Source organism: Theobroma cacao, chromosome 4, assembly GCF_053813885.1.
Source record: "Theobroma cacao isolate CCN51 chromosome 4, ASM5381388v1, whole genome shotgun sequence".
Lineage (NCBI taxonomy): Eukaryota > Viridiplantae > Streptophyta > Magnoliopsida > Malvales > Malvaceae > Theobroma > Theobroma cacao.
In genome coordinates, this window is record NC_142642.1 from 29,324,912 (window position 1) to 29,346,583 (window position 21,672).

The 21,672-nt window shown below is 34.6% G+C and overlaps 3 protein-coding genes across 5 annotated transcripts; 2 read left to right on the forward strand and 1 right to left on the reverse strand.

The window, feature by feature from the left end:
- Positions 1-1,457: 1,457 nt before the first annotated feature.
- Positions 1,458-14,268, forward strand: LIG6 (DNA LIGASE 6). Of its 2 annotated transcripts, none has more exons than XM_018119852.2 (19): positions 1,458-3,898; positions 4,137-4,254; positions 4,373-4,454; positions 4,683-4,785; positions 4,890-4,986; positions 5,852-5,954; positions 7,600-7,728; positions 8,279-8,326; positions 8,821-8,918; positions 9,020-9,085; positions 9,655-9,814; positions 9,976-10,083; positions 10,392-10,441; positions 11,532-11,566; positions 11,693-11,754; positions 11,833-11,994; positions 12,145-12,233; positions 13,032-13,131; positions 13,557-13,715. In XM_018119852.2, the coding sequence occupies exons 1-19, from the start codon at positions 1,603-1,605 to the stop codon at positions 13,659-13,661; spliced, it is 4,011 nt and encodes a 1,336-aa protein (XP_017975341.1). In that variant the 5' UTR covers positions 1,458-1,602; the 3' UTR covers positions 13,662-13,715. The 2 variants fall into 2 exon arrangements, with proteins under 2 accessions (XP_017975341.1, XP_007033136.2); XM_007033074.3 differs by lacking the exon at positions 13,557-13,715 and adding an exon at positions 13,725-14,268 and having other exon boundaries at positions 1,469-3,898.
- A 1,046-nt stretch (positions 14,269-15,314) lies between these two features.
- On the forward strand, positions 15,315-17,752 carry SGA2 (ASF1 like histone chaperone). Of its 2 annotated transcripts, none has more exons than XM_088805138.1 (3): positions 15,315-15,785; positions 16,976-17,064; positions 17,160-17,752. In XM_088805138.1, the coding sequence occupies exons 1-3, from the start codon at positions 15,677-15,679 to the stop codon at positions 17,508-17,510; spliced, it is 549 nt and encodes a 182-aa protein (XP_088661264.1). In that variant the 5' UTR covers positions 15,315-15,676; the 3' UTR covers positions 17,511-17,752. The 2 variants fall into 2 exon arrangements, with proteins under 2 accessions (XP_088661264.1, XP_007033137.1); XM_007033075.3 differs by having other exon boundaries at positions 15,317-15,785; positions 16,949-17,064.
- A 671-nt stretch (positions 17,753-18,423) lies between these two features.
- LOC18601967 (stress response protein) lies at positions 18,424-21,001 on the reverse strand. The gene is made up of 7 exons (XM_007033076.3): positions 20,841-21,001; positions 20,382-20,584; positions 20,227-20,277; positions 19,420-19,664; positions 18,956-19,081; positions 18,811-18,873; positions 18,424-18,731 (listed from the first exon to the last, which is right to left on the reverse strand). The coding sequence occupies exons 2-7, from the start codon at positions 20,560-20,562 to the stop codon at positions 18,666-18,668; spliced, it is 732 nt and encodes a 243-aa protein (XP_007033138.2). The 5' UTR covers positions 20,563-20,584; positions 20,841-21,001; the 3' UTR covers positions 18,424-18,665.
- Between the last annotated feature and the right edge of the window lie 671 nt (positions 21,002-21,672).

A 21,672-nucleotide genomic window follows, 5' to 3' on the forward strand; every position in this document is an offset into this window, starting at 1 on the left:
CTGGTCCTCTATATGCCATTTTTGTGAGAATGGTTTTTTTTTTCTTTTGGAAATATGATCTCTTTCCATTTTTCAGCTATTTGGGAACTATACAAGAATGCAACTTGCAATTTAAATAGTATAAAAATCTTTTTTGCATGATTAGAATCGTGGTGATGAAAAATAATAACATTTACTGTTGAAAAATAGACAAATGTTGCAAGCATTTAGGTCATTCTTGATTGAAAAGCTATATATCATCTAATTTTAGTAAAATGGTTATACAATGATCATCAATCTATTTATAATTACAGTACCCTTAGCAACATATTTATCCATATTGGCACTTTTTCACTTTACAGTATAATGGACAATATGGCAAAAATTTTTTTAAATGAATTAAAATAATTTAAAGATAAAATCCTAATTTAATCAAGCAAAATTCAAAAACTCAAAATTTGGTCAATTAAAATCCATCTATGGATGCTTTGCCTCTAATTGAATAAAATAGGTTAGACATAAAATTAAAGAAATTAAATTCTCATTGAATTATCTCATCCAGTATTATATATTGCTCTTCCAAGTCATTTGACACACATTGAGATGGAAGAAATTTTGAAGAATAAAGTTATTAGAACTCTCACAAGTTCAAAGAAAATTCCAAAGAACAAAATCTTCAAAACTCCTTTCGAACAAAAAAAAAATCTTCACCAAAGATTATATAAAAAATAAATAAAATCTCCAGAATTTTAATAAACAAATCTTAAAAGAAAGATATGAAAAATCAGAATCTCTCAAGAGTTTCAATCTACAAGTCTAGGAGAAAAATGTGAAGGATAAAGTCTCCAGAATCCAAAACACAATTCAAAAGAAAAAGATGCTGGAGACTGAAAGGTTTCTCCAAAGTTTTAAGAATGAAGCCATGAGACTGAAGAAATTAGAAAAATACTGACATTAGGCTTTAAGACTCTTCAAGAAATTGCTTTCTGAGCTCTTGAAGGATTTCATTTGTTTAAGAGAAAATCATCAAAACCCTAGAAGTACATTTTTGTTAGAGAAAACGAATTAGATGATTATTCTTTTGTTTTAAAAAACTTTTAATGATTTACATGTGAGTTTTATTTATAAAATTATTATTTGTTTCTTGATTTATATATTTTATTTTCAATACAAAATTATGTGTGCAAGGATATGTGTACAGTTTTCTTTTTTATTATCACACTGAACTTTTATACTTTATTGTGGGATCAAATATTTATTTTTAAGTGTTTTGATTTATTTATATATATATATGTCTAATTTTTTTCTTATACTTAATCACAATAAAATTTTTATTTTCCCAAAATTTAGATTTTCTAATCAAACATTTTTTAAACACTTCAAGGCGATTTAAATGCTGTAACCTTTATCTTGCAAATATTTGGATTTTGGAGGAAATAGAATGAAAAGAAAAAAACAAGAAACTACCCATTTTCTGAAAAAAAAATAAAAAAACCTACCCTTTGGCGCCAATGAACCTCGCCCACTGTTGGACACCCCAAACTATCAAAAATCCCAAATCAACCTCTCAAAAATGCAACTTCCCCTCCCCTGAAACCCCACACCTCCCGCAAAACACCGCCAATGTCCTCTCAAGCCGCCGCGACCGCCACCGCCAAAATCCTAACCGTAGACTCCACCGAACTCTACCTCGCTGCCCTAAACTCCCCCGATTCCACCCTCTCTTTCCCCCCAATTCCCTCCTCTTTTCCTCCCTCCAAACTCATTCCCAACTCCCGCTTCCTCATCGACTCCTTCCGCCACCCCTCCACCACCTTCTCCGCCGCCTACTTCCTCTCCCACTTCCACTCCGACCACTACTCCGGCCTCTCCCCTACCTGGTCCAGAGGTATCATCTTTTGTTCCCACCTCACTTCCCTGCTCCTCATCCAAACCCTTAAAATCCCACCCCATTTCATCTTCCCCTTACCTTTAAACGACCCCGTTGTAATAGATGGCTGCGAGGTCATTCTCATTGACGCCAATCATTGCCCTGGGGCGGTCCAGTTCTTATTCAAAGTTCCCACTAAAAATGGGAGCTTTGAAAGGTACGTTCATACGGGCGATTTTCGTTATTGTAATTCAATGAAGTTGAATAGTTATTTGAATGGATTTGTTGGTTGTGATGCTATTTTTCTTGATACTACTTATTGTGATCCAAAATTCGTATTTCCTTCTCAAGAAGAATCGATTGATTATGTGGTTAGTGTGGTAGATGGTATAGGAAAGGAATTTGAGAAAAAGAGGGTTTTGTTTCTTGTTGCTACTTATGTTGTTGGGAAAGAGAAGATTTTGGTTGAGGTTGCACGGAGATGTCAGAGGAAGATATGCGTGGATGGGTGGAAAATGGGCATTTTGGGCGTTTTAGGGTATGGGGATGATGGGGTTTTTACAGAAGATGAAAGTGAGAGTAATGTTCATGTGGTTGGTTGGAATGTGTTGGGTGAGACTTGGCCGTATTTTCGGCCAAATTTTGTGAGAATGAAGGAGATTATGGTGGAAAAGGGTTATGAAAAAGTTGTTGGTTTTGTGCCAACTGGGTGGACTTATGAAGTCAAAAGGAATAAATTTGCAGTGAGGTCTAAGGATTCATTTGAGGTACATCTAGTCCCATATAGTGAGCATTCTAATTATGATGAGCTTAGAGAATATGTGAAGTTTTTAAAACCAAAGAAGGTTATTCCTACAGTCGGTATGGACATAGAGAAGCTTGACAGTAAGCATGCTGATAAAATGAGAAAGCACTTTGCTGGGTTGGTTGATGAAATGGCCAATAAGAAGGACTTCCTGATGGGTTTTCATCATGGCAATGGTGAAAATATGGAAAAAGTTGAAGTGGATGCTAGTGCTGGCTTGAATGAGGAGCAGGACCTGGAGATAAAGCAAAATATACTGGAAATGGACACAGTTGAGAGTAATGATGTGGATATTACTTTGAATGATCCATCTTCATTGCACAAACCTGATTCACAAGATCTAACCATACCAAGTGAGGAGGAAAGAGAGAGAATCATTGAGGAATTTCGGGATTGTTTGCCCAAATGGGTCACCAGGGACCAGATATTAGATTTGATTGGCAGCTCAAGATGGAACATTGTTGAAGCAGTTTCCACTTTTTGTGAACGTGAAATTGAGTTGTATGAGCAAGTTGCTGTTTGTAGAACTTCTGATTCTGCATCCCAAGCCACTTCATCTAACAACTCCATGTCGCTTTCAAATTCAGGACCTTTTAGAAGTTGCACTCATGAAAGTGTTAGCTTTCATGTAAGTCAAACCAGCAAGTCTCGTAGCTTGAAACTTTCAGTTAGGAGCAACATATCTCCTGGAAAAAGGAAGAAAAACACAGAGAACAAGTTGAACAAGAAAGTAAAAGGTAATTCAAAATTGGAATCTAGTGCGTCAAAGCAACCTACAATAACAAGCTTCTTCGGTAAACTTTTGGCTGATGACACTAAAGGTGATAGGAGTGGTGTAAAAATTGAGGAATGTTCTAAAGGTGAAAACTTCTTTCCTAATAATTTGACTAAATCATATGTAGAGAAAATAGATCAGTTTATTCATATAGTAAATGCCAATGAGTCATCAAGAAATTACGTGGCCACCTTACTTGAGAAAACCCAAGGAGATGTCAACAAGGCGCTGGATATATATTATAGTAAGCCTCAGGTGAATCATGGTGAGAATACAGAAAATTTCGTACCCTCCAGCACATCAACTGAGGTCCCGAGCTGTTCTAATGATTATTCTGTCACCAAGAAGAAAAATGTGCCAGAGGAGTCAAGATGTTTGGCGGATTCTTCTTTGCAAAGACAACCAATGGCAAACGTGGAGACAACTCTTGTATCACTGCCTTCTGATAAATATAAACCCATAGACCATGGTTGGTGTCAAGAATTTGTTTAATTTACTATTTTCATAATATTGTATAATTTTACTAATTCTGGAGAATGATAGCATCTGTTTAGAAGTTTTTTTATCTTTTCAAAACTCTTGGCAGATATCTTTGAGTTATAGTAGTTTTACTGCATCTTTGGTGTCTCTTTCATTAAGAGGCCAGTTCACAGAACTTCTCAGGTTATTCATAAAATTTTGAAACTCCTACTGAGATGTCCATGCAGCATGCTGGAAGTCTGGTCAGCCTGCTCCATACATCCATCTTGCACGGACTTTTGACCTGGTTGGGGGTCAAAAGGGCAAGATCAAAGCTATATCTATGCTTTGCAATATGTTTAGAAGGTTGGTACAGATTGTATCTTATTATTTGCATATATTCTTGGCTGTGGAATCAAAGTTGACATTGCATTACTAATAACTGACTGCTGACCATTTTTCCTTTATGTTGTCCTTCAACCAGTTTGCTGGCCTTGTCCCCAGAGGACGTGCTTCCTGCTGTGTATCTGTGCACCAATAAAATTGCTGCTGACCATGAAAATATTGTTAGTCCAATTCTCCAGTTCTCCTGTCCTTATCTCCTTTTTCCTGTTTCAGACAGTAATTGGTTCTTACTCGCTATTTCTTAAAGATCAATTTTTTCCCTCAAATTGTACTATTGTAGAGCACTTAACAAATAAGAAACGGAATTTGAGAAGACATAGATTGAATGTAGCTCCATTGCTGCAAAGCACAAGAAAACAAGATGCACTCATGCTGTACCAATGATGCAGGAATTAAATATTGGCGGAAGCTTGGTTACATCTGCACTGGAAGAAGCTTGTGGGACTAACCGCTCAAAAATAAGGGATATGTACAATGAAATTGGTGATCTTGGTAGGAGCAGATAATTCCTGTCATAATTTTTAGTTTTCTGTTACTCTTTTCCTTCCACAGTTATTTTTTGGAAGAGCCTTCTTAACACCCTATTTTGGTCTAAGGTGATGTTGCACAAGCATGCCGGCAAACTCAAACTTTACTTGCTCCTCCACCACCATTATTAATTAGGGATGTATATGCTGTGCTCCGGAAGATAAGGTATGAACTGCCCAGTATGGATTATATGACAGTGAATGATATGAAATTGCAAAAATATTGATGCTATGACTAGATAATAATTTGTTTGTAGAGATCTAGGAAATAAGGAGCTTCCTAATAATTTGCAGTACTTAGAAAATTTGAAATAATTAGTTAATGCCTGGGTTTTTCTGGTGAGAAATTCATGGAGAACTTGCCACAATATGGTTTTAGACATAAGAATTGATTTTCTAGATCACTTCATAAATAAGAAGCAGAATATTATTGTCATGGTGTTGATGGTAGACAGAAGAATGTGTTCTTGCATATCTCATGTTCTGTATCATGCTATAAAATAACTCATGGCTTGAATAAGAATGCTGGATATGATTATACCTGCAGATTCCTGCACTAAAAAATGTCTGTCTGCTTCTTTCTTTTTTTCTTTTTGAAAAATAAGAGTATTGAGGCAGGTTTTCCCACAACTTAATATCAATTTGGGTATCATTTTTAAATTTTACTACTGTAGCTAGGTAAGCAGCATGCTTGTCATTAGAGGTCTCTGTGGCTGGGGTGGGCCAGGCCTGGTTGACACCTCTAAATTCTTGTCGAGGGCCTGGTCGAGCCTGTCCATTTAATAATTGATTATTAAAATATAAAAATATTAATGTTTTAAAATCAAATTAAATAACAACACTTTTTATTAATATAATACTGTCCTGACCGGGCTGGGACTGAGTCTTAAAATCCTGTCCAAGGCCTAGCCTGTGGGCCTGACTGGCCTCCCAGCCCATGGACAGGTCTACTTGTCATTTAGTTTTGTATTATTTTAATCTTTGTCTTGTAAATTCAATTTGTCTCATTTTCGTCATATCGCATTTATCAGTGTACAAACAGGCAGTGGCAGTACCATCCGAAAGAAAAACCTCATTGTGAATCTTATGCGTTCATGTCGAGAGAAGGAGATGAAGTTTCTAGTTAGAACTTTGGTAAGATTCTGGAAATAATCTGTTTCTTCCATGTATGTTATGTGGGAAATTCATGTTTTTAATTATATATTTATCTAATATACAACATGTTGAAAAGAATGGAAGGTTATTTATTTTATTTGAATAGGCGATATTTTTTTTTTGTATCCCAAAGTTTTGAGATCTTTTGGAACACTTCAAAATTGCTTTATTTAGCTGTTTGAAAGAAGTTCAAATATCATGTGGTATTATTTAATCACTTGTACATGCTTCAAGGTGCTTGGTAGTAGACCTGGCAATTTTGGACACGACACAAGAAGACACGGGTTAAACAGGTTTTGGGTTTACCCTTAATGTGTTTCGTGTCTAATCGTGTCTGACAAGTTAAGGCACGAAAATTTTTGTGTCTTAACATGTCAAACATGATAAACACGTTTAAAATACGTTTAAACACGTTTACTTAATCGTGTTATCGTGTTTAAACGTGTATACATGACACGTTTATTAACCTATTAAACATTAATAGTTAAAGACTATTTTAACCTTATATAAATAATTTTTAATAATTATTTGATGTGTATTTTAACCTTATATATGATAATGAATTTTATGTATGTTATTTATATTAAAATTTATTATATTTGATGTTATTATTATTATTTTTTGTTATAATTATTTTTATAATTATAGATTTTAAATTTAAATAATAAAATTATATTTAATTATAAATATTTTTATTTAATCGTGTTAAATGTGTTAATCGTGTTAAACGTATTATTAATCGTGTCGTGTCGTATATTGAAACGTTTAATAAACGTGTAAAACGTGTTAATCGTGTCGTGTCGTGTTACACGTGTATTAAACGTATACGTGTACGTGTTTTAAATTTAAGACACGAATATTAAACGTGTCGTGTTTGTGTTTAGCCTTAACGCGTTTCGTGTCTAAACGTGTCTGACACGTTTAAGACACGAAAACACGAATTGCCAGGTCTACTTGGTAGTGTGGGCTAATTATTGAATCATAGCATTATCTGTGAAGTATTGCTAGACTGCTGGTTTGGCAATTTGTAGTGGAGCAAGATAGTCATTAAGAGTGATATATTGGAGTGAGCCTTGTCTCTTTCTAGAGCAGAGTCTAGAAAGCTTTTGCATCAGTATTTGGAAGAGCCAGTTCTAATTGCACACGTTCTGGTAGTATCTGATAATTGAGATGAGAGATGCTTTGTTTAGAATTTGGAAGGCTTTGATTTTTTATTTGCATGGTTGTAGTTAAGTGCTGTTAATGGGCTTGTCATGCATATTGTTTCATTCCTGGTTTTAGTCTAGAAGCTTATGAAGTGTCTAGAGACATGCAGTTTTCTGAAAACATGGATAAGTGAGTTTCTTTGTGTATCAGATGGGAGTTTAGGTGCATTTGATCAGCTCTTAGCAATTTGAATTCCCCTAATTGATGCATCATGCATAGTAGATGTGTGATCAAAACACACATTATGTTCTGCTGGAATTTTGGTATGCATGTTGAATTTGGTCTTTTTTGTGTGATTGCCATTGTAGACTTCATGAATGTGAATGAAGGATTCCTTGTGACATAATTGTTAAACATGCTGTATGAGCATTGAATTGCTCTGCAATGTCTTCAGTTTCTAAAATTGTGGTACATACAGGTCAGGAATTTGCGAATTGGAGCAATGATGAAAACCATTCTGCCTGCATTAGCTCAAGCAGTTTTCATGAATTCCTCTCTTAATCTTTATCATGAAGGGTCAGCAGATAGTCTAAAAGAGAAGCTTCAGGTCAGATATCATAAACTAATAAATAGATTGACTTTGTAGTTTCAGATTGATTTTGTGAAGAATTGAATATCAAATAGTAGATCTTTTGATGAAGACTTGATGGTTACATGGTTTGATTTATCTTTAAAAACAAAATTCTGAATAGACAAAATATGGGCATGAGAGCTTCCTAATTTTTTGCAGTGATTAACATTGTCAACTCAGCAAGCTGTTGTACTTGTTGATTTACGCCATGCCACCATGGTGAGAAAATGTAAAAACAATGAGTGCATTAACCTCCACCCCGTAACTCCCACCCCCCCCCCCCCCCCCCCCCCCCCCCCTCCCCCCCCTCCCTGCCAATCCAACCAAAAGGGAAAAAGAAAGGAAAAGGATGAATCTGTTGATGTTCTGGTGTTTGCATTGTACTGTCCTCTACAGAAATTCATGCTACCAAAGATCTTTAGATTTGTCTGTATATGCATAATACTGTTTCAAGATTGCTTGTTTAATGCAAATGTGATAATCTGTTTTTGCTTTTATCCAATTTGATCTTTCGGTTTCTTGACAGGACATTTCTGCAGCAGTAATTGAGGTATATAATGTACTTCCAAATTTGGTAAGTGATAAGCAATTCGTATCAAAGTTTTTCAATATATAATATTTTAAACATTTTTTAGCTGCAGACTTTCCACATCCACTCTCTATGAGAATGTTGGTACAGAATATATATGTATGTATGTATGTATGTATGTATGTATGTATGTATATATGTATGCATTATTTTGCTCTTGCTATCTATTTTTATTATAAATTAGAGTCTGTTTCATTTGACAGTACACATGCACATGCCAGATTATGTTGCCTTTCAATTCCTTCTCCCCATTCTTCTGAAATTCAGCTCCAGACTTTTTCCATATGTGTATGTGTGCATTATTTTGATCTTGCCATCTTTGTTTTTTAATAAATTAGAGTCTGTTTCATTTGACTTTACACAGGCTTATGCCAGATTGTGTTGCCTCCCAATTAATTCTCCCCATTCTTCTGAAAACGACCTAAGATAGAATATGTTTGTTTTGCATTATATGTGTACTAAAAGTGCATTGTTAACAGGACTTGATTGTTCCTTCACTAATGAAGGAAGGTATTGCATTTTCATCATCAACCTTGTCGATGGTTCCAGGAATACCTATTAAACCAATGCTTGCGAAGTATGTATAACATGTTACTCTATTGTTTGCTCTTTTTTTTCTTCTTATCAAAGTCAACTAATGCTGTTACCTAACGGTAGTTTTACTCTACATAATGGTAGAATTACTAACGGGGTTCCAGAAGTACTGAAGCTCTTTCAAAACAAAGCTTTTACATGTGAATATAAGTAAGCTCTTTTTCTCTCTTTCATGATCTTTTGATGGTTTATACACATTTCCTCAAGTTTGAAAGTGTATTATTTGTTATATTTGGGTTTGGCAGGGAACAAAAACTAGATTCAGAAGGACCACCTACCTAATTTTATTCTTATGGAGTGAACATAGGCTCATGAACACTTATAATAAACCTCCCTAGTTTCTATTGTTGTTTTTATTGAGTCTGGATCATTGTATATTGTCCTTAGCAAATTTTGATATTTTTAATTTTTGTGATAATATGTATGTAGTTGATTTGGATGAAATCTGTGAGGTTATTGTGACAAACTATTAAGAGACTGACAGTTTGCAATAATATTTGGCTATGACCATATCATGTCTTATGACAGCAGGGGATGTGATGTACTGATAATATGTTTTATGTGGCTTTGGATCTTATATGGTGATTAAAAGAAAGTAGAGGAGAAAAAAGAACCTAGTGGAAGGCATATCTTGTAGTTTCCTGATGACTCTTCCATATCTATTAGTTTTATCGTATATAATGTATGACTGAGTGGTTCCATATGCCTGTGATTTTCAGATATGATGGTCAGCGTGCCCAAATTCACAAATTGGCAGATGGATCAGTGCGTGTCTTTTCACGAAATGGGGATGAAACAACATTAAGATTTCCAGATTTAATTAATACAATTAAGGAGTCTTCTAAGCCTGCTGCCCAGACTTTCATATTGGATGCTGAGGTGAGACTGTCTAACAGCAAGATGCGTTTTAATTCTTTGAGATTGACTTTTTCCTCAATTTTTTACTGTTTATTCATTCAAACCTAACTGAGCTGCAGTACATCTCAGTTGGAGAAAATACACTTTTATGTTTCTAATGCCGTGTTTCGTTCTGGCTTCAGGTTGTTGCAATTGATAGGAAGAATGGTTACAAGCTCATGTCCTTCCAAGAATTATCTTCAAGAGAAAGAGGGAGCAAAGATTCTTTGATCACAGTGAACACTATAAAGGTTTGATTTATTTTCTCTTCGAATAATACATGATTATGGTTACTGCTCTTTTAGCAAGGTTTGGAAGTTTGATGATGCAAGCTTAAATCATTTAGGTAAATTGAAAATGAGGATCTGCATAGCTGTTTCAGTTTCACTTGATTGTAATTTAAGATACCTATTTCCTTTGTGCTTTTCTCTATGATGTTAAAGTCCCTTTCAGTATCTATTTATTCTCATTTTTATCTTCTTCTTATAAGTTCAACTTTTATTTCCTATACCCTAAAGCTAAATTTCGAGGTTCCTTCTAATATCATTGCTACATGCAGGTTGACATTTGCGTATTTGTGTTTGACATCATGTTTGCTAATGGAGAGCAGTAAATATCTTGAACCCTCTCTTGGAATTGTTCCGAGTTTTTTTCTTGACATACATCTGTAGAGATATGTAGACTACACTATCCAGGACAAGTAATAGCAGGAGTATTTTCTGATTCTATGAACTCAAATGACAGGAGCTTTCCCATGAGCACTATTAATGAACCAACCTTTACCTGACATTGGTATAATTTGAATTTGAATAGAATATTGAATGCGTTCTATCAGTTATATATCTTTCCTCAGTGCCTCTTCAATTGACAAATACATGCAAGAGATTCAATAAATTATTGAAAATTTGGCTAGTGATATTATCACTTCCAAAATGGGCATTCCTTAAATGGATTTTATTTACACTCATGATGAATTCACCTTGACTGCAAACGTATTTCCTCCCTGACAAAAACACTATCAAAAGCACTCTAATTATCCCAATTGCCTGCCACATTTCCAATGCCTTATAGTTCTTGTGTTTACAACTGCATTAGAAGGTACTTCAATTAAATGAAACAGCTTGAGTGCTGCACTCTTTTTATAAACTACCATGGACTAATGCCGTTTAGATTTATTCCTTCATCAGAAGACCTATCGAATGGTATTGACTATATTTGTGACATATGGGAATGTATTAGCAATTTAGCATTATAAAAATTCAGGCAGTGTTTGCGAACTTATTATTCAATGTGATAGAGATTGGTTAATGCGGTAGAAATATTGTTGCCATATCTTCTTTGTTTTGAGTTTGAGAAGACTTTAGAGTAAGTTGACAGTCTTACCATTAATATGAAAGGGGAGAGATTAGTATGCAGGAGAATTCTGGAAACTTAATTTCTACTCACTTCTGCCACATGTAGTAAGTCTTACAAGTTTATCAACTTATACTGTTTCAAATTAGGTCAATCACCTACAACCTTGCTACGCTTATAGTTGAGCATTTTAGTTCTAGACCAAAAGTGTATAGATTTTCAAGTAGATATGAAGCTCTTTATCTGAAAATGCACCTTTATTTAGAACAGTTGGCTCTCTTATTTATGCTGTTGCTTTCTTATTTTTCATTCAACTTCAAAAATATGATTGAAAGTTCCATTACAGGTTGTTAGGTTTTCCTCTACGTCAAAGAAGGAAATGTATGCCATTCCCCCTCTCAAAATTGTTCTGTTTTTAGGGTTAATTTTTTTCAAATCCCTATTATGTCTAAGTGTTGTAGGTTGTAAGTTTAATCCTTTTTCTCTTGTCATTCTGCAAAAATTTAGGTTTGAAGGATTTGTTTTACGATGAGAAGTTGGGTCACTTTGAATATGCAAAAGAAATTGCAGTAAGTACTCTAGGCTTTGCCTGTTTACAGAATAAATTTTTATGTGATTAGTAATATTTATGATTTCTTGCTTTACAGGTGGAAGCCAATGATGCTTGTTTGACCAGTGAGCCCACATTGACTAGGATAAACGCTTTCCTTGATGATGCACTGCACTTCTCATGTGAAGGAATTATGGTTAAATCCTTAGATACTGATGCTGGATATTTTCCATCCAAGCGTGGTGACACATGGTTAAAGGTTTTGTGTTTACTTGAATTTTTTATCATTTAACCGCTTAAGAACTAGGAAGAGTTTATCAAAATAAAATCTAGGAAGATAGCATTATTAAAACAAAATTTTGGAAGATAGCAAAAATATTGAATCTGAGTGCTCGGTGTTCTCTCTTAGGTGAAGCGAGATTATGTGGAAGGATTAAATGATTCCCTTGATTTAGTCCCTATTGGTGCTTGGCATGGTAATGGGAGAAAAGCAGGATGGTAATGAGCCTTTTTTTTTTCCCTTTATTGTTGTTTAATAATGCTTCATACTGTATTTGAGTTACAAATAGTTTATAGAGGGAAAGGATTATTCAGAGTGGAGTGACTGGAATGATAAAAGGACATTTGAGGGAGATATTTATAACTGTTGTGACTGTTGTAAGCTTTTGATTGAGTAAATGGAACTTTGAGTAGCATCCCCATTTTTTGAAAGATATTGATGTCGTGCAGATTTGGGATGATCTGCCTATGTGGCTTGGGGGGGCTTAGGGTTGACATACAGAAGTGACTAGAGGAATAACAACTAGAAAACAGAGACATAGTTCCATTGATCAAAACCCTGCCGTCTTGAAGCCATTAGGATTAGAATTGCATTTATTAAACCAATTAGGAAATTGGTAATTAAATAATAGACTTCAAGAAAATAAATCTAAGCTCCTAGAGACTCCTGGAATCACTTAATCTTTGACCTATTAACTTATAAAATCCCAGGTGTGCAGAAACTTGGATCTTGGTGGCACTGTAAACTTAGAGTTTGATATTAAGTATAAGTAGCCTATGCACTGTAAGGGACATGATGTTCTACTACCTGGGAGGTTTAGCAAGTATGGAATTGAAGAGAATGGAGGGATATGCATTTTATGATGTATATTCATATATTCCCAAACAAAAAGATACAGATGATTGAATTCTAATAGATAAATATATTGATTTATTATAGTTTATTTGCTTGCCACATGCTTTCAATGTGAGTCCTTTCTGTTTTAAAATCATGCTTTATGTATGTGTTTATTGCAGGTACAGTCCGTTCCTCATGGCATGTTACAACCCAGACACAGAAGATTTTCAAAGTGTGTGCCGTGTAATGTCTGGGTTCTCCGATTCATTTTACAAAGAGGTACAGTGGGATGTCAATGATGTTTGTGTTAGTTTAGAAAGTGCACAGCTTTTCTGCATATACCATGGATATGGTGTTAAATCTTACAAGCAATGAACGGCACTTGTAGATATAGTTATGTTTTATGTTAAAATAGTTTAGTTTCTGAACTTAAGATTGGCTTACTTAAGCTTTCAATCACAGGCATATTTGTTTTGAAACATATTGAACTACTGACAATACAGTTTTCCTAACAGTAGAGATAATGGCTTTGGTATGGGATTGCATGAGTGTGTTGACATAAAGATTTATTCTGGCTCCTTCTGTTTGAAAGACAGCTATATAGCAAGATGTTTTCTTTTCTTCTCAATTCTCAGCTTTAATATATTGGCTATAATATTGTTTTATACCGTGCTTGTTACTTGTTTAAAATACTCTTTTAATAGTTCCTTGAAGAATCCAGAAGTGGCTCTGAAGATACTACCAGTCATATGCTGCTCTGTGCATATAAGTTGCAATCTTCATCTTTTCGTCTTGTTGTTTTATGCTAAAATTTGCATCTTATGCTACAAGAACAACCTGCATGACAAATATGTTTTCTTTATTGAGTTCAGATGAAAGAATTCTTTTCTGGAGATAGGATCTTAGCCAAAAAGCCAACTTACTATCAAACAGCTGAGGTGCCTGATATGTGGTTCTCCCCAGCACTTGTTTGGGAAATAAGAGGTGCAGACTTCACTGTGTCACCAGTTCATCAGGCTGCTATAGGTTTAGTCCATCCATCCCGGGGCATCTCAATAAGATTTCCAAGGTACATTTGCTCTGTGTCAGATCGAAATCCTGAGGAATGTAGCACAGCTGCAGATATAGCCGAAATGTTTCATTCCCAGACTCGAAAGATGGATGTGATAGTTGAACACTGAATACTAATTTCTTGCTTCAGTACATAACTTGTTTCTCTAGTTCTAGTATCGGCTGGCATATTGTGCAGTGAAGGTGGGATTGTTTAGTGTACAGGAGATGAAGTTTAGGCCAATGAACCCTTTTGGATGTGATGCTTCTCATGTGGCCTTTGTAAAGATGAAAGATGTTAAGGCTTTTCATTGTTTTAGTTTTTGCCCATCTTTTTAATTAATGGAATTATCAGCTTGAAAACAAGGAAGTCGATATTGTAGGACTTGAGTGAATATTAGATGCTTGAACCGAGAGAAGAAGTATAAACATGCCTGTATGGGTATAGTTGAAACCTGTCTTGATTTCAGGAATAATAGTCCACATGATTTTTAACTCAAATAACAACATGGCATTGAAAGATCCAATTCTTCTTTCAATCCAGGTAGTTGGAGTTGAGATGGTTAGCCAAACACATGAAGCAACACAAATGGTTTATAGAATACAACAAAGATCATGCAAGAACGAAATAGCCACTTGTGTTCTTGTACCTAAAGCAACTCCCAAGAAGTTGGGCAACCGATTATGAGAAACTGAGTTCTGTTCTTTCATCCCTAGGCTAATTACTTATTTTATTGTAAATACAGAAAATCAGCCGTAAATAAGTAATTCTTTACTTATTATTATTTCTATTTCATTTTACAAAAGACTTTGGGGTATATGAGTGAAACTCTTATTTATATATATATATATATGTATGTATGTATGTATAATATTTATTTCATTATGAGTTCTTCATTTATTCATCTCTTTGAAAATTATGAATTCTTTGAATTACTTATTACCTTTTTCCATTTAAATTTGTAAACATTGATTTAATAAGGAATTTAAAATATTCATGTAAAAAGAATCCTTAGTTAGTCATCAAAATTATTTAACAACATATCCTAAAATGTTAAAAAAAATAAAAAATGAAACACTTGAATTGTTTTAAAAAATTGTTATTTACTATTTATAATTTTTTTTATGGCAGATCCTCCTTTTTTTACTTTAGACAACAATTGTTCTTATTGGATTAAAAATTAAAATTCGCATAGAAATAATCACTGTCTTCAATGGTTTTTTTTTTTTTCACCTGAATCACCTCAGTAAAAAAAAAACAAAAAGCTCCTTTATCTCCTTCCTTATTTTTCATACGTTCCAGTCTCCCGCCAAATTCCACAACCGGCTATCACCTGTAATCGTCAGGACAACCTCCTGGTTCTTCCGGTTGTCCAAATTACAAAATTTTCCTCAGCCAAAAAAAAAAAAAATTACGTTTCTTTTATATTTGTTACTCCCAAAAAAACCTTTCCCTCCTTTCTTTTGTTACCTCCTTCCGAGCTCCCTCGATTCCCTTTTTTTAATTTAGTTTTTCTTTCAAATTCCAAAAACCTAAAATTCCCACCAAAACAAAATCCCCAAATTTCCTTTTCAAATCGCTTTTTTCCGCTGTTGCTTTCTTCTTCTTCTTCTTCTTCTTTTTTTAATTTTTAAATCTTCTGTTTGTTCTGTTCCGGTTCTTTTTTTTTTTTTTCATCTTTAAGGTTTTTATTTGGAGGTCGATGAAGGTTCGAGGAGCTAGGGTTTGGATTAATCGGCGTGAAAATACAGTAATTTCTTTTGATTCGAGACAATGAGTGCCGTCAACATTACAAACGTCGCCGTTTTGGATAATCCGGCATCATTCTTGACTCCATTTCAGTTCGAGATCTCCTACGAATGTTTGACTCCTCTTAAAGACGGTACTTTTTCTTACCCTTTTTTTTTTGGTATTGGTTTCAGTGCTTTTTGTTTTCTATTTTTTTTTTTGGATTTTTTAAATTTATTTTTACTTAGGGTTTTGTTCGTATTTAAGGCTCTAGACTTTTTTTGCCCTATTTTGGAAAAGAACAGGAATTAGCATGGTTTAATGAGGTTTATTTAGTTAATTGGTGGTCTAATTGAGTATTAGGGTTTGTATTGTTATTGAAGATAGGGTTATGGTTAGGCATTAGTGGAATTTTACTTGCAAGTTTTGATTGCATGTTTCGGCGTTATGAGCTTATAAAAGAGTGTTATTAAGAATGAAACTTAAAAGTGGGAATTTGTTTAGTTTCGATTCTAGAGAAAGTTAATCTTTTTGTGAGATGACAAATATATATTTTTTTCCACATGTTTTTGGACAATAAGAAAAGAAAGAAGAAATTTGTTTTAAGTTTTAAAGCTAATTTCTTTTTACTTGGTTAAGTTTCCTTTTGTGTTCGCTTCATTTGATTGGCAAGTGCAACGGTTATAGTGTTTGATTTCCAAAGGATTGCCGTATGCACGAAGCTATGAGAATAAACTAAAGGACGCAAGAACAAGGTTTAGAATCCTAGGATGCGTGTCTTGATATTTTGAGACAACTTAAGTTAACTAAGAACCTAGAGAATTGACTAGATTATGGGCCTAACTTGAATTGGTTGCTGCTGGTCATCATGTACAAAAGCATTCTGAAGTATCTAGAATAAAGAAATGTGGGAATGTATGCCTATGCCAATTGTTGCGTAGAAGAGCAGCCTTCAGCTTGGTTGCCTGCTTTTGTATGTTTAAGCTGGGAAGGCTTTAATGCACGCTGCTCAGACTTGTTATCCTAATGCAGGGCCACATCATCAACCTTATTGCCCTGCTAGAAGATAAAAGAGTATTGCAAGGTTATATGCAGTAGAACACTCATTTGGTTTCTTAATTCTGGCAGTGTTTTCCAGTATAGTTAGAGTAGTATTCTGGTCATAAATTCTGGTTGTGTTTGTATTAACCTAATATATTTCACCATCTATATGTGATGAGGGAAATCTATCTCTGAGTTTTAAGTTATGTTCAGTTTTTCTTGACTTCACATCTTTTTTCAAGCTTGAAATATATTCATGTTTTCATTCCTCTGCAGATTTAGAATGGAAACTTATCTATGTAGGATCTGCTGAAGATGAGACTTATGATCAACTACTGGAGAGTGTACTTGTTGGGCCTGTTAATGTTGGAAATTACCGTTTTGTATTACAGGTAGTCTCTGTTGTCTCCTGGTTTTAATTGTGTACAAACCATGGATTTGATATATTTGTTTTTACCTCTTATCTCTGTCCTTGCTTATGTTGCAGGCAGACCCACCAGACCCATCAAAGATCCGTGAAGAAGACATTATAGGTGTGACAGTGCTTCTCTTGACTTGTTCATATCTGGGTCAAGAATTTGTCCGAGTGGGCTACTATGTTAACAATGATTATGATGATGAGCAACTCAGAGAGGAACCTCCCCCAAAGGTGTTGATTGAGAAAGTCCAAAGAAATATTCTATCCGATAAACCTAGAGTGACGAAGTTCCCCATAAATTTTCACCCTGAGAATGGTGGAAATGAAGAACCCCCTCCAGCTGATCACCCTGGTGAAAATGACGGAAATGAGGAACTTCCTGCTTCACCAAATCAAAAAGAGGAGCAGCAGGGACCTTAAATTTTTGACTTGCAGACATTGCTGGTATTCAAGATAGACAACCTGGTAGGGATTAGACTCCGACTGTGAACCACAATTTGACAATGATACGAAGATGCTTATTCAAGTAATGGTTCAGAAATGCTAGATGTCATTTGGCTGTTTTTGTTTGTTAACTACTGTTTCACTGAGATGATTGCCTTTGAACACTTAAAATTGGATTTCCAAGTTTGTAATATACTTCTGGAGAAGTTTTAGTTTCATTTGCTTCACCATCTTAACCATTGCCTTTTCTCTCGCTCATGCAGGCATGTGATTTTGTCGATACAAACTGTTGCCAGTATCATTCTATATTTGGCATTAAAATTGGTTTTCATATGATTCTATAATACCCATATGGTTCCTTATTTTACTCCCTTTTAATTTTGTCAGCCCAAGGAAAAAGTACATTTGAATACAAAAACAAAGAGAATCGAACTTCAATGAATAGAAAAATAAAAAAATTCGATTCTTATACGAGACATTATACTTAGATTGATCTTAAAATGAACTATATTTGTCTATTTTCAAACCAATATGATATAGTTTTTTATTAGTATTTACTTTTATGTAGTAATACCTTTAAGAAGAACAAATAAAAAAAATTTCAGAAATTTAAAATAAAAATAGCAAAATACAAATCATAAAAGTCAATAACCAAACATATCTTAAATATTTTGCAACCAACACTTTTTTAAAGTAATATGATGTTCTACGAAGTTAATTAGCTTTCTTCATTTGGTATACCCTTTCACCATGGATGCATCTGCATAGGTCAGACTGATTCTTTTTTTTCTGATTCATTAACAAATATATGTTCCCGAAATCGATGTATGTTGCAGGAAATGAGAACAGCAGCTAAACCATCTTATGATATGTAAAACCCGCAATCAGATAACCCAAAATTCCAAGCTCTTTCAAAGACTGAGCATTGTTCGCTCAAGAAGTCTTACAAACAAGTCCAAACTATGATGATTGAAAAAGGATTGTGATGCAAAAAATATTAAAAATTAAATAAGAAATGGAAACCCTAAATTTCAGAGGATGTCATATGGTTACATTGCATAACTTTGCTCCGCAAAACTGATGGGAAACCATTTTGTTACATTGCTAGTTGGTCTATTCTTGCAGCATCTTTCAATTCTCATTCTTACGCCCTCTTTTGGCTCCATTTTTATTAGAATGCTTTTCTTCTCTCGTTCGCTGCAGTTTATGTTTGGGAATTAGTTGAGACTCTTTCTTAAAAGTCCAAAGAAATGCACGACGATTAAATGTCTGTTACCTTCCTTTTTGAACCCTTCCCCCATCGATGCCTTCCTCCTTTATGTTTCTTCTTTTGTTTATCCTAGTACAAGAAAATAGAATTGAAGATATTGTCCACATGCATATTCAATCTTCAATCTACACAGAACTTCAAATATACCAACCTGTGCAACAGCATCAACTGGAGCATGTGTTTCTGTAGCAGTCTCCTGATTCTCGATTTCCCCATCACTGTTGAGCGTAGTCTTCAGCCTACCTTCCTTGAGTAATTTCTCTGATCGAGCATGCCTCTAAAATAATAGAGGAAGTTTTGTTAGATCAGCATTAGAGACCCTATGTAGAACCAAACACGCAAATTCCTTTATGCTGATCAGTTGGCAAGTATCACATAAAAATGAAGCCCTGAAACACTGGTCGACATTTAGGCACTGCATATCAATGGTGTAAGTGCCATGTATAATTTCTTATCATTTTCTCAATTAGAAGGTTGACTATTACTATATTGAAAATTTTAATAGTCTAAAAGTTTTGAGAATTAGATTGAGCATTGGCACATGGTTTTTCAATTGTTGATGCAATTATCTACTGTTTCATTATAAAGGGAGAACAAGTAAGCCAGCTGTCATACCTTGGATTTAAGGTGAGCCCTCATAGTCTCCTCATTCAAACAGACAATTCTAGGGCATAACTTGCACTTAAAAACCGATTTACATTTCAGTATACAGGTTGGGAAATCATCTGGCAACGAATCTTCTTTGATTGGGGTATTTGATATTGTCTCCAGCATTTGAGCACCATGTTTACTAGGTAACTTGTCCTTGATAAAGATTTCTCTATCATCATCAGTTTCATCATTATCATCATCTATAAGACCTGACATGGCACATCATGTTAATCATTAAAAAAAAGGGCACTTTTCTGGAATCAGCAAAACAAAGTATGCTGAAGTTACATACTGTCTAAACGATAATCATGACAAGTTAAATACTAATAATTTAATGTCTAGCATGAGATCACATAACAATAACTACCTTTCCTACTTTTAAACACCTTAAAATATAACAGAGAAAGATTCATCAATTTGGTACATATATATGTCATAGCTGAAGAAGCTTGTCATATCGAAGGATAAGATTATTACGTGTTCTCATTTATAGAGAAAGAGTCAGCTTACTGAACATACTTTAATGGTGTCAACAAAACTTCAGACATACAAGATAATAGGAAAAGGTTTTACCTATGGACTAGGCAGACAATTTAAGAGTTGAGGTGCTTAGCGAACTTCATAAATGGTCTATTATTTGTGTGACATGAAAAAAGCAACACTTTCATAAAATATACATGCAAAACTCATCAACCCAAGTTTTTTTTTTTTCATGTAAATTACTACATCACAATTCATGAACTTTCTCGATTTAATTATGCAAATTTATACCTGCTGAGTCGACACCAACTTCATTTGCTGAGCTATCCTCACTCTCATATCCTGAAATCAAATAATCATACATACGTGAATCGGTAAAATTAGTAACAATCATGGAAGGAAATTAAAAAAAACCGAAAAGCTTTACTAAAGTCTAAGCATCTAACCAGAAGAGGTGGAGCAAGTTTGATCAGTTTCTTTTACTTGGGCAACTGCTTCTTCTTCTGATTCTGATTCTGATTCTTCTGTGGCTTCCACATCAAGTTCAGAGTCCGAGGACGATGAAGATGAATCTGACACATTATCTTTATCCCCATGTTCAAACTTGTAGAATCGCCTCTTTATCATTTTTTTTTTGATTATCTAGATGCTGTGATAACATAAACAAGGTTAAAAAGAGAGTGCATATATATGTATTAAAATTTGAAACTTCTTCCCTTATTATTGGTTAAAAATATAATTCCTTTCAGTAATTAGCCAGGCAGAAGCTGTCATCAGAGCCAATCAAATAAAGGGTTTTCCAATTTACACTAACAAATTTCTGAAACTGTTCATTTATAAAGAAGAAAATAGAAAACATATTACTAAAACTTATTTTCTCAAGTCGAATGGATGAGAAATCTTACGGAGAGTGGCTACGCCTGCGGCAGAGGAGAGCAAGAGCTATGGCTGGAGCCCAGAGAGAGAGAGAGCGCGTTGCAGGGTTTTAGCTTGGGGAAGAACCAGAAAAAAAGAATGAGAACATGTGCAATTTGGGCCTTACATCAACTTTGATGACCAAAGGGCCATGGAGGAAAAATTGAGCTTTTCTAGTATTTCGTTTTCAGGTTCGAGATGGTAGATCCAGCTGAGCCTAAACCATGTGGGTTGGCCGAGTCCAATCCCCAGATGACCAAATTCAATCCTTAACTACCATTATGGGCTTGCAATTGTAGGATACCAGCCCAGAAGGGTTGGCCTTGGCCTGCACCGACTAATTGTGCGAACGAAAACTTTGGTTTTGCTATTGCCTCGCTTTTGACCCACGTAAATCAATAGCTGTACCGAGCTGGAAACCCTGACTGCAGCTGGCAGTGGCGGCCCGGGTGGGACTCTTGGCAAATCAAAGAGAAAGCTTGCTACAACGGACGCCCAAATTTGACATTCCTAGTATAATTTAATAAAAAAATATACAAATAAGATATGATAATTGGATCTCATAATTCATATTTTCGTATCTTAAACGTATCAGACATAATTATATATAAAATATATTAAAGTTAAATACGAACACGATACGAATATTATTCGTATCTTAAATCTGAAATACGTTTACTTATACATTTAATAATCATGTAACATGATACGACACGTTGAACACGTTTGTTAAACGTATTAATATATGTCACGACATTATTAATAACATATTTAATACGATTAAATAAAAATATTTACTATTAAATATAATTTTATTATTTA